Source organism: Mobula hypostoma, chromosome 9, assembly GCF_963921235.1.
Source record: "Mobula hypostoma chromosome 9, sMobHyp1.1, whole genome shotgun sequence".
NCBI lineage: Eukaryota > Metazoa > Chordata > Chondrichthyes > Myliobatiformes > Myliobatidae > Mobula > Mobula hypostoma.
The window spans coordinates 48,254,965-48,267,625 of NC_086105.1; the positions used below are offsets into that span (position 1 = coordinate 48,254,965).

At 44.6% G+C, this 12,661-nt stretch overlaps 1 protein-coding gene across 2 annotated transcripts in view; it reads left to right on the forward strand.

The window, feature by feature from the left end:
- The first annotated feature begins 4,510 nt into the window (after positions 1-4,510).
- The window catches only part of etfbkmt (electron transfer flavoprotein subunit beta lysine methyltransferase), a 31,955-nt gene continuing 23,804 nt past the window's right edge, over positions 4,511-12,661 (forward strand). Inside the window, exons 1-2 of one of the 2 annotated variants that reach the window (XR_010019238.1) lie at positions 4,747-4,883; positions 9,310-9,360. Coding sequence is in view for 1 of the 2 variants with exons in the window: in XM_063058256.1 (XP_062914326.1) it covers positions 4,636-4,883 (248 nt within the window). In the remaining variant the exon portion in view is untranslated. Of the gene's footprint in view, positions 4,884-9,309; positions 9,361-12,661 lie in introns of both variants that reach the window. The other variant, XM_063058256.1, reaches the window with a different exon arrangement.

The following is a 12,661-nucleotide window of genomic DNA, read 5'->3' on the forward strand; positions in this document are numbered from 1 at the left end:
GCCTTTTGGCCCTTCTTGGCTGTGCCGAACCATTTTCTGCCTAGTCCCACTGACCTGCACACGGACCATATCCCTCCATACACCTCCCATTCATGTATCTGTCCAATTTATTCTTAAATGTTAAAAAAGAACCCGCATTTACCACCTCGTCTGGCAGCTCATTCCATACTCCCACCACTCTCTGTGTGAAGAAGCCCCCCCTAATGTTCCCTTTAAACTTTTCCCCCCTCACCCTTAACCCATGTCCTCTGTTTTTTTCTCCCCTTGCCTCAGTGGAAAAAGCCTGCTTGCATTCACTCTATCTATACCCATCATAATTTTATATACCTCTATCAAATCTCCCCTCATTCTTCTACGCTCCAGGGAATAAAGTCCTAACCTATTCAACCTTTCTCTGTAACTGAGTTTCTCAAGTCCCGGCAACATCCTTGTAAACCTTCTCTGCACTCTTTCAACCTTATTTATATCCTTCCTGTAATTTGGTGACCAAAACTGAACACAATACTCCAGATTCGGCCTCACCAATGCCTTATACAACCTCATCATAACATTCCAGCTCTTATTCTCAATACTTCGATTAATAAAGGCCAATGTACCAAAAGATCTCTTTACGACCCTATCTACCTGTGACGACACTTTTAGGGAATTTTGATTCTGTATTCCCAGATCCCTCTGTTCCACTGCACTCCTCAGTGCCTTACCATTAACCCTGTATGTTCTACGTTGGTTTGTCCTTCCAACGTGCAATACCTCACACTTGTCAGTATTAAACTCCATCTGCCATTTTTCAGCCCATTTTTCCAGATGGTCCAAGTCCCTCTGCAGGCTCTGAAAACTTTCCTCACTGTCTACTACACCTCCAATCTTTGTATCATCAGCAAACTTGCTGATCCAATTTACCACATCATCATCCAGATCATTGATATAGATGACAAATAACAATGGACCCAGCACTGATCCCTGTGGCACACCACTAGTCACAGGCCTCCACTCAGAGAAGCAATTCTCTACCACCACTCTCTGGCTTCTTCCATCGAGCCGATGTCTAATCCAATTTACCACCTCTCCATGTATACCTAGCGACTGAATTTTCCTAACTAACCTCCCATGCTGTGTGCAGATAGCTGTGTGCATTCCTTTATGCCATGCAAAAACCGTGGGAGGTACTCAGTGGTCAGTCTGCATCTGTGGAGGGAAAGTGATAGTCAACCTTTCGGGTTGAGACCCTGCGTTAGGTCTTGACCATCCTTTTGCCTCCACAGATGCTGCCTGACCCACTGAGTTTCCCCTGCTGTTTGCATTTTGGCTCCTGATTGGAGTCAATGGGCAGAACGGACAAAACTGTTGATTCAAAAAAGGCAAAAGCAGGAGGTGTGTGTTCCATGAAAACTCTCGGTGGTGCTCCGATGTAGCGGTTTTCTTGAACTCGTGTTCCCCCGACATGGAACACCTAATGGTCAAATGTCATCCATTTTATTTTACCTAGGGAGTTCTCATCCATGGTCCTGACTGCAGTTTATGTACCACCAGTGGCCGACTATAATCAAGTGCTTGCGATACTGCGTGATAGCGTCTCCAAACGAGAAACAGTCTACCCCGATGCATTTCATATCATAGTCAGAGACTTTGACCAGGCTTGTTTGAAGAAAACCCTGCCCAATTACCATCAGCATATAACCTGTAGCACCAGAGATCCCGACATAGCAAACCACTGTTATACTAAGATAAGGAGTGCCTACCATTCCCTGCCCAGACCACATTTTGGTAAATCAGATCATCTGGCTGTCCTTTTCCTACCTGCACACAGGCGGAGGCTAAAGAGCTGATCTCCAGAGATTAGGACAACAAAGAGGTGGTCACGGGAGGCAGAGGAGCACTGTTCAAGGAGAATCACTGCAGGATTGCTAAGCAGTGTTCAAGGACTCTTCTGCAGATCTGAATGAAAACACCATGGTTGTAATGGACTTTATTAAAACAGCTGTAAGCAAGTGTGCCCCCACAAAATCATCCAGAGTCTTCCCCAATCAGAAGCCCAGGATGAACCATGAGATTGGAAATCTATTGAGAGTCAGATCAGAGGCATTCAAGTGTGGTAACCAAGAAAGTTACAAGAGGTCCGGGTACAATCTCTGGAAAGCAATCTCAAGAGCAAAGTGGCAATTCCAGACCAAACTTGAATCAATGAAGGATGCTCGACAGTTGTGGCAGTGCTTGAATCCTATTACCTCTTATAAAGTAAAATCAAGCAACAGAGAAGACAGCAGGGCTTCACTGCCAGGTGAACTCAATGCCTTCTTTGACCATTAAAAAATGGAGAAACCATCACAAACTCCCACATTCCCCAATGATCCGGTGATTTCAGTTTTTGAAGCCAACATGCGAGCAGCCTTCGAGTGGGTGAACCCACGAAACTCATCTGACCCAGACGGGGTACCTGTACTAACCAACTGGCTGGTGTGTTTACTGAGATACTTAACCTCTCACTTCGTCAGTGTGTGATACTCACCTGCTTCAAGCAGGCTTCAATTATACAAGTCGCCAAGAAGAGCATGGTGATCTGCCTCAATGACTTTTGCCCAGTAGCACTTACATCCACAGTGATGAAGTGTTTTGAGAGGTTGGTGATGAAACATATCAACTCCTGCCTGAGAAGCGACTTTGATCTGCTCCAATTTGCCAAACTGAGCAACAGGTCCACAGCAGATGCCATTTCATTAGCTCTTCACTCAACCCTGGAACATCTGCATAGCAAAGGTGCATACATAAGGATGCTGTTTATCGATTACAGCTCAGAATTCAGTACCATCATCCCCTCAAAACTAATCAATAAGCTCCAAGACCTGGGTCTCAATACCTCCTCGCGCAATTGGATCCTCAATTTTCTCACTTGCAAACGCCGATCAGTTGAGATTGGCAACAACATCTCCTCCACAATCTCTATCAGCACTGTTGTACCACGAGGCTGTGTGCTTAGCCCCGGTCTATCGCTTTACACTTATGACTATATGGCTATGCATAGCTCCATTGCCGTATTTAAGTTTGCTGACGACACCACTGTCAAAGGTGGCGATGAATGAGCATATAGGAAGGAGACTGAAAATCTGGCTGAGTGGTGTCATAACAACAACCTCTGACTCAATGTCAAGACCAAGGCTTCAGGAGAAGGAAACCAGAGGTCCATGAACAAGTCCACATCAGAGGATCAGATTAGGAAATTTAAATTCCTCAGAGGACCTGTTCTGGGCCCAGCATGCAAGTGCGATTATGAAGAAATTACAGCAGCACTTCTAATTCCTTAGGAGTTTGCCGAGATTTGGCACGACATAATTGGGGTGGCACAGTCACATATCGGTTGTCACAACACTTTACAGTATAGGTGACCAAGGTTTATTTCTCACTGCTACCTGTAAGGAGTACGTATAATCTCCTGTGACCACATGGGTTCCTCTGGGCACTCCGGTTTCCTCCCACAGACTAAAGAGGTAGGTTAACTGGTCATTGTAAATTGTTCTGTGATTAGGTTCAGATTAAAGAGGAGGATTGCTGGGCGGCGGGGCTTGAAGGACCGATTTGAGGCTGTATCTCAATAAATAAAAACAAAAGAAACTTTGACCAACTTCAATAGATGTCTAGTGGAGAGCACATTGACTGGTTGAATCACAGCCTGGTATGGAATCACCAATGCCCATGAACGAAAAATCCTACAAAAAGTAGTGGATATGGCCCAGTCCATCATGGGTAAAGCCCTCCTAACCGTTGAGTAACCAGTGAAATGCTGTCGTAGGAAAGCAGCATCTGTAACCAGGGACCCCACCACCCAGGACATGTTCTGTCCTCACTGCTGCTATCAAGAAGGTGGTACAGGAGCCCCAGGACTCACACCACCAGTTTCAAGAATAATTACTACCCCTCAACCATCAGGAGGATCTTGAACCAAAGGGGATAAATTCACTCAACTTCACTTGCCCCATCATTGAAATGTTCCCACAACCAATGGACTCACTTTCAAGGATTCTTCATCTGATGTTCTCTATATCTACCGCTTATTTATTTATTATTATTTCTTCTTTTTGTATTTGCACTGTTTGTTGTCTTCTGCACTCTGATTGAATGCATTGTTATTATTCTGCAGATTTATTGAGTATACCCATTAGAAAAATCTCAGGGTTGTATATGGTGACATATACGTACTTTGAACTTTGATTCCACTATCTGCCGTTCTTTCTGCTTTCCTTAATGTTGCCTTTCCCCCAAAGATTACTCAGCGCTGAAAAAATATCCAGCAAGAAGCAAGACACTGGAATCCTTCAATCACAGGAAATACTCAGCAAGTCGAGACATATTGTTTTTTCGCTGATGATTGTAGTTTGCCAGGGCAAAGGCCAAATTCCAAGGCTGCTTTTTGTAATGCAGCTGAAAAAAAGAAAGCTGGGTTGGGTGCGGTGGGAAGCCGAAAGGTCTGGTGCCAGGAACCCTGACTCACCAGGACAAAGTCGAAGGCAGAACCAGCGTGTGCTTTCAGTAGGCAGTGGGGAGGACAAATGCAGCTGGACCGGGAGACTGAGCAGTGCTGGGTTCCTCCCACTGATAGTGTTCGAGGGTGTGCACGAGTATTTTCCCCCTAGCCGTGCAGCTATGCGCCTGTGCCGCCGTATCCCTTACCTCGGACGATGCCTGTCGCAGCAGTTCCGCACACCTTCCGCGGCGGAGCTGCGAGTGTTCATCGTCCGCAATACGGAGCCAGTGATCGAGCACTTGAGCCCGGAGATAACCCTGCGGCTTCTAACTCCGCGCTGCCCGTTCTGGAGCCAGGCAGCCCATCTGTGGCCCTTCGGCGACCCCTACTGGGCCATTTATTGGCCGGGGGGCCAGGCGCTGTCCAGGTAGGTAGGGAGTCTAGCACAGGGCAAACTCCTATCCTGCGGCACTTTGTAACCAAACTAGCTTGCTCATATGTTGCCACTCTTTTTGAGAAGGACTGTCGCAGAAGAGTGCTTCTACCAAACTCTGCAAGCAGCTATATGCTGCTGACCAAGTTAACTGTGGTGTTATTGAAAGGCCGGAACTGCAGGAAATGTCTCCAATGCTTCTCAAACCGTAGGACTCTTTACATAACAAGACCTCAATTTAAACTTAAGAGCTGAAAGACTGCAGGACAAAGGGGAGATTCCAAGGCTGTGCCTAGAGAATCTGTAGTATAGATGTTTGTATTCTAGGCTCTGGTCTGAAATTCGAATCCTGACGAAGGCTCTCGGCCTGAAACGTCGACTGTACCTCTTCCTAGAAATGCTGCCTGGCCTGCTGCGTTCACCAGCAACTTTGATGTGTGTTGTTCCATAAATCTCTTGCTTAGATGCACATTTTTGTTGGTTTACAGGATTTGGGAATCATTTGTATTTTATACGCCATTTCTAAACAGCTCTGACGAAGGGGATGATGAGTTGTTTCCTTGAAGTATTGTACTGTATTTGGTGTGGTGAAGGCACTCCTACTGGGTGGGGGACTCCAAGGTACTAATGAAAGAACAGAAATATTACCCAGTGAGGATAGTATGCATTGGGGAGGGGAATTGTTGCCTGTGCCTTCAGCTCTTGGCTTTGTTGGGGGAGTTTGTGTAGTTAGGAGGTGCTGTTAGAGTAACGTAGGCAAATAACTACCATGTATTTTGAAGACAGCACATATTGCAGTCACTGTAACAAATCATACAAACAATAAAAAAGTAAAAAAAGAATGAATCCGGAGCATGAACTATAGAGACCTTGACCATGAGTTCATGGAGCTGGTTCAGGGCTGCAGCTGGTCCAGGAGCCCGATGGCTGCAGGCCACAGCCATAGAGCCAGTACGGTGCTGAGAGAAGTTAAGTCTCACAGAGTAGTGAGCTGAACACCTTACAGCTGCAACATCTTGATCTTTTTAATCTGGGTTGGCGCTTAAATTGGTCAAACATTGGTTTGTACTTCCTGCTTGGGCCAGGGCCTTGCTACTTCAATCCGGCCCAAGTCGACTCTAGCAATGGCCACCGCAGCCGTACCTGCATTCTGGAAAGTCCAGTTTGCCAAATCCTTCAGGATACTGTGAAAATGTCAGGTTGTACAGAGGGTTTGAAAGCAAAACTCCCGAAGGGAAATTACAGGCTGTGGATTGAAATGATCGTAGGCAGAAAGATTGTAATTTATAGAATAGTTAATAGATCTGCTTGCTGCCCTGTAAAGTGTCACCAGCGCCATCTTTACCAGATCAGGGTGGATGGAGTGCCACTCAGGTGGCCTGCTTGGTCTGTGATGTGTCAGACATTTTGAATGTTGTCAGAGCTGCAGTCAACCAGTCATTGGAGAGTAATTCATCACAATTCCCCTTGCCCTGCTTCCCCTCCCCCACCCCTTTATCTTTCCCTTTACTGTTTTTTCACCTGGAACCTACCAGCCTTCTCTTTCGCACCCTCCCCCCACCTTCTTTATCGGGCCGCTGCCCCTTCCCTCTTCAGTCCTGACGAAGGGTTCCGGCCCAAAACATTGACTGATCATTTCCACGGGTACTGCCCGACCTGCTGAGTTCCTCCAGCGTGTTGTGATTGTTGCTTTGACCCCAGCATCTGCAGAGTATTTTGTGTTTACGATTCATCACACTTCTAACTTGTAAATGGGACAAAGACTGGTGAGTCAGGAAATGAGTTATTTGCTTCAGACTGTCTAGACTACAACATGCCATAACATCCACAGTACTTGTGTGGCTGCTGCAGAATGTTAATGGTTGAGCTGTCTCTAACATCACTTAAATTCCACCTCCAGAGCACCAGTTGCTTTTACACTTAAAATGCCTATTCTTGTTTCTAAACCTCTCCAATGTCCTATATCCATCCCACCTCAACTCTTATAACTTCCAGCCGCACAACTTTTCAAAGATGTCTCTGATTCTGGCGGCATAGCTATCCCTGAATTTAAATGTACCACCATTTGTAGCTTTGCCTTCAGTTGCCAAGGCCCAAAGATCAAGGATCCCTCCTTAAATGTTCCTTCTCACTTTAAGAATCAACTTGAAATCTGTTTCCAGGGATTTGTGCCTCTATGTCCTTTTGAAGTATGATGACAGTCCTTGCCTCAACTAGTCCATTAGGCAATAAATTCCATGTCTTTAAAACATTATTAAGGAAACAAATTCTTTTTAAGTGTTCTCTAATCATCTGCCAATTAGTTGAAAGCCGTGCCCTCTGGCTGTTTATGTCTGATAATAGGTATGTCTTCTATTTCATAATTTCAATATGCTTATTTGAAACTTCCCTCATCCTCCACTGTTCAAAGGTAAATAACTCAGCCAACTTAATCCCATTATACCTGTAATTCTTTATTCCTGGCAACCTTCTCTATCTCCCTCACATCACTTCCTTCCAGCAATGCAAAGACAAGGACCGCTCACAACACTGGCTATGACTAAACTAAGAAAATCTCGAGCGTCAGATCACTGGGTCAAGGAAACTTTACAATAAAGGAAGTTCTTTAGCTCATTGCACCGATGCTAGTCGCAAAAGACTGTCTGATCCTACTGACCAACATTGGGCTCACAGTCCTGCATGTCATAACTCTTCAAGTACAGGCAGTTCTGCAAACACTAGTTCATACTGTAGGTATTAGCTGTCTCTTAAGTTAGACGTTTGTAACCCAGGAGAACATGTAGACACCCTGTCTCTTTTTAAATGTGATAGGAGTTGTGACAACCACCTTTTAGGTGGTGAGTTTCAAAACATACTACTACCCTCTGAATCAAATTCTTTTTCTTCATCTCTCTTCTATCACTTATTTTAAATCTATGGATTTGTATTTTGAACCCCACCCTCAGACACACATGTTATTTATCTACACCCCATAATTAAAAAAAGACTCAGTTGTCTCCACTTTGATCCAGAGCCCCCTCTGTTCCGAAGAACCCCAGCACTATTTTTTCCTCAGAGGTTTATGAGGTTATAGGTAAAATAGGCATACCTGATGGTTCCTTAAGGTTGTTATAGCCAGGGTGGTAGTGGGGATAAGCTCCCACTAATTATTAAATGTTCCCAATGACGTGCAACTCATATTGCCTCTAACAGGCAAGTCCAGCTCCTGGCCTTCACATGTGGCTTAGCTACTAAGCCCGGTGGAACCATTTCTACTGACAGGAGAAGGGCAAAGACGTGCTACTGGCGTATTAAAACCAGTCGCTTCAGGCAGATGGGGCTCGTCAGCTGTGGTTGGCAGCTCGTCTAGGAGAAGGAAAACTTTGATCTCAAGCCTCCACTGCCTTGTGGCTATACTCCTTCATGGGGAAAGCTTTGGGAGCTGGGGTCCCTAAGGCAGTCCTACGTTGAGTTCATTGCTGACTGGCAACTCCTGCAACACCAGTGGCGTAATGGGCAGTAACTAACTGTAGACAGGGTAAATGCAAGCAGGTTTTTCCACTGAGTTTGGGTGAGAATAGAACTAGAGGTCATGGATTAAATGTGAAAGGTGAAATGTTTAAGGGGAACAGGAGGAGGAACTTCTTCACCCAGATGGTAGTGGAAGTGTGGAATGAGCTGCTCGTGGAAGTAGTAAGAGAAGTTTTGATAAAGTGCATGGATGGGAGGGGTATGGAGGGCAGTGGTCTCGGTGCGGGTCCATAGCACTAGGGAGAATAATAATTTGATTTGGACTAGATGGGCTGAAGGGCCTTTTTTCTGTGCTATAGTGCTCTGTGACTATGCTGGCCTTGACAGTGATTGGTGCACAGGCTATTCAGCAAGCATGCAAATGGAGCGTGCAATGTTTCGATCTAAAACCAGTGTATTATGCCTATACAATGGAGACTACAATGGGATGAGGGAAGATTTGGCTAGTGTAGACCGGGAACACAGGCTATATGGTGGGATGGCTGCAGTACAGTGGAAGGCTTCTAAAGAGATCTTTCACAGTGCTCAACAAAAGTATATTCCAGTTAAAAACAAGGACGGTAAGGGTGGGGAGAGCCAGCCATGGATAACTAAGTAAATAAAGAAGGCTTCAAACTAAAGGACCCTACATACAAAGTCGCCAAGAGTAGTGAGAAACTGGAAGATTGGGAAAACTTTAAAAAGCAACAAAGAACCACTAAGTGAGGATTAAAGAAAGGGAAGCTAGATTATGAAAATAAACTAGCACAAAATATAAAAATGGATAGTAAAAAGCTTTTATAATCATATAAAGTGGAAAAGGATGACTAAAGTGAACATAGGTCCCTTGGAGGATGAGAAGGGGGAATTGAATTTGGGTACTGATGAAATGGCAAAGGCTTTGAATGACTATTTTGTGTTGTCTTCACAGTGGAGGACACGTGTAACATGCCAAAGAGAGCTGTCATGGATGCGGTGGGAGGTGAGAACCTTGATACAATAGCTATCGCTAAAGAGGTAGTGCTGAGCAAACCTAAAGATAGGTAAGTCCCCTGGTCCTGATGGAGTGTATCCCCGGATACTGAAAGAAATGACAGAAGTTATTAAAGAGGTTTTGGTGATAACTTAGAAAAATTCTCTGGACTCTGGGCAGGTACCGGCAGATTAGAAGACAGCGAATGTCATGCCACTGTTCAAAAAAGGATGTAGGCAAAAGGCAGGTTACTGTAGGCCAGTTAGTTTAACATCTGTAGTTGGGAAAATGCTTGAAGCTATCTTTAAAGAAGAAATAGTGAGTGAGGCATCTGGAAAGAAATGGATCCATGAGGCAGATGCAGTGTGTGTTCAGCAAAGGCAGGTCCTGTTTGACAAACTTACTGGAGTTCCTTGAGGATATAACAAGCACGGTGGATAGAGCGGAACAGATGGACGTTGTTTACTTGAATTTCCAGAAGGCGTTCGATAAGGGGCCGCATTAAAGACTTATGCATAGAGTTGGGAGTGATGTATTAGTATGGATAGAGGATTGGCTAACTAATTGAAAGCAGAGAGTTGGGATACATGGGTGTTACTCTGGTTGGCAATCAGCGGTGAGTGGTGTGCAGTAGGAGTCTGTGCTGGGCCTGCAACTGTTTGTGATATACATTAACGATCTGGAAGAGGGGACCGAGTGTAGTGCATCTAAGTTTGTTGATGATACTAAATTGAATGGAAAAGCGAATTGTGCAGAAGATGCGGACAGTCTGCAGAGAGATATAGATAGGTTAATTGAATGGGCAAGGGTTTGGCAATGGAGTACAATGTGAGGTCATCCACTTTGGAAGGAAAAATGAAAGCGCAGATTATTTAAATGGTAAAAAAAATTACAGCATGCTGCTGTGCAGGGGGACTTGGGAGTGCTTGTGCATGAATCACAAAAGATTGGTTTGCAGGCGCAGCAGACTATCACGAAGGCAAATGGAATGTTGGCCTTCATTGCTCGAGGGATTGAATGCAAGAGTGGGGAGGTTATGCTGCAACTGTACAGGCTACTGGTGAGGCTGCACCTGGAGTGCTGCATGCAGTTCAGGTCTCCTTACTTGAGGAAGAATATACTGGCTTTGGAGGCGGTGCAGTGGAGGTTCAGCAGGTTGTTTCCAGAGAGTTGGGGGGGGGAATTAGACTATTGGGGAGAGATTGAGTCATCTGGGATTGCACTCGTTGGAATTCAGAAGAAGAGAGGAGATCTTATCAAAACATATAAAATTATGAAATAGATAAGATAGTGGCAGGAAAGTTGTTTCCACTGGTAGGTGAGACTAGAACTAGAGGACTTGGCCTCAAGATTCGGAGGAGTAGATTTAGGACAGAGATGAGGAGCTGCTTTTCCCAGAGAGTAGTGTATCTATGGAATTCTCTGCCCAATGAAGCAGTGGAGGCTACCTCGGTGAATATATTTAAGACAAGGTTGGATAGCTTTTGCATAGTAAGGGAATTAAGGGTTATGGGGATAAGGTAGGTAGGTGGAGATGAGTTCATGGCTAGATCAGCCATGATCTCATTGACTGGCAGAGCAGGCTCAACAGACTAGATGGCCTACTCCTGCTCCTATTTCTTATGTTCTTAAGAGAGCCAAGCCTATTCACTTGACATATTCTCAACTGGCCTAGGCAATTTCTCCTCTCTTGGTACTTATCCTGCAGGACATAATTAAGCAAAAGTTAGGACCTAAATCTGAGGCTCCCCTTATACTTCATTGGAACAACTTGCTGAATTGCCCAAGCATACTTATTTGACACCTTAGAGAACTAGTCATGTGCCAAAGTTATTACAAACAACAAAGATGAAAACACAAAAGTTAAGATGATGGGAAGAATGAGGAAATGAAAACAGGAAATGCTGGAAAGTAGCGGGGAAGGTTTGGGTGTGCAACCTGTCTGATGAAGGGTTGCACACTTGAAGTTGCACGGTTGCTTTTTTCACAAGCAGAACATCATTTGGACATGAACAGGTTTTGTTTTAACTGAAGTCCACAACTTGATTTTGTCCATAAGTCAGAAAATACACAAAATCACTTAATAGGGTAGCCATACCTCCACAGTATTGCAATGCATCAAAGACAGACTGATAAGAGAAGGGCAATTACTGAAAGTGGGGAGAGAGAGGAAACTAGTTCTGGTGTCTGTAAGGATGTAGTTTAGAGTTTAATAATATTAACAAGTTCTTGCTTTCTTGTATAGGTGTCCATAAGTCAGGTCTATAACCTGGGCACGGCCTTAATGCTGGCTGACTTGCTGTAGTTTTCCAGCATTTAAAATTTTTGTTGTTATAGACACCATTCTGTCACTGGTAAAAACCACTCTGCTGGCAGGCTGCAGTCCAGCCTGAACTGTCCTCAATGAAGCTTCTGCATGCTCTGTACTGCCAACTCAGAGCTATTTGCTATTAAACGTGACCCTCTACAAGACCACTTAGCGATGCGGTTTCAAACGGCATCAAGGTTTATCATCACCTGACCTGCCCATTGCCTTCACCGTAAAAATGCTTACCTCCCCTAAACTAACAAAGTGTCCCTTTAACATGTCAACAGTGAAGTGCATCAATAACGAAATAGGTCAGAATAACATTTTACAGCTTGTAATTCTATCATGCCATTTGTCTATGTCATGGTTTCACCACTGTAGTTACAGTTGATCAAACCTGAGTGAGTTAACAGAGTGGAGTGAGAGTGTGTGTGTGTGTGATAGAGATGAGATTACTTGCTCAATACATTGTAAAGCTGTATTTCTGTCATGTCTGCTCAGCTTATTTGTTGATAAGGAGTGGAGAGCACCAGTGCACTGAATCATAGTGCTAAGGGGGTCAAAGCATTTCGCCATGGTAATGATATTTTTTAATTGTCAATGCAGGAAACGAAAAGGCAAGTAATAAAATAACAGTAGAACAACTGATCCTGAATCTGCATTTCCTTTTTATTGCCCTGATTTAGGGCCTCTTACTACCTGTGATGTCATCATCATCATAATGTGCCGTGTTGTATGATGTGGGTGATCATGATCTTCCTTCTGTACCTTGATTATTCTTGGAATATCTTTCTACGGAAGTGGTTTGCCTTCTGGGCTGGGTCTTTACAAGACGGATGACCCCAGACGGATACTCTTCAGAGATTGTCTGCCTGGCGTTAGTGGTCGCGTAACCAGGAGTTGTGATATGCACTAGCTGCCCATAGGACCATCCACCACCGGCTCCCATGGCTCCACATGACCCTGATTGAGGATTAAGCAGGTGCTACACCTTGCCCAAGG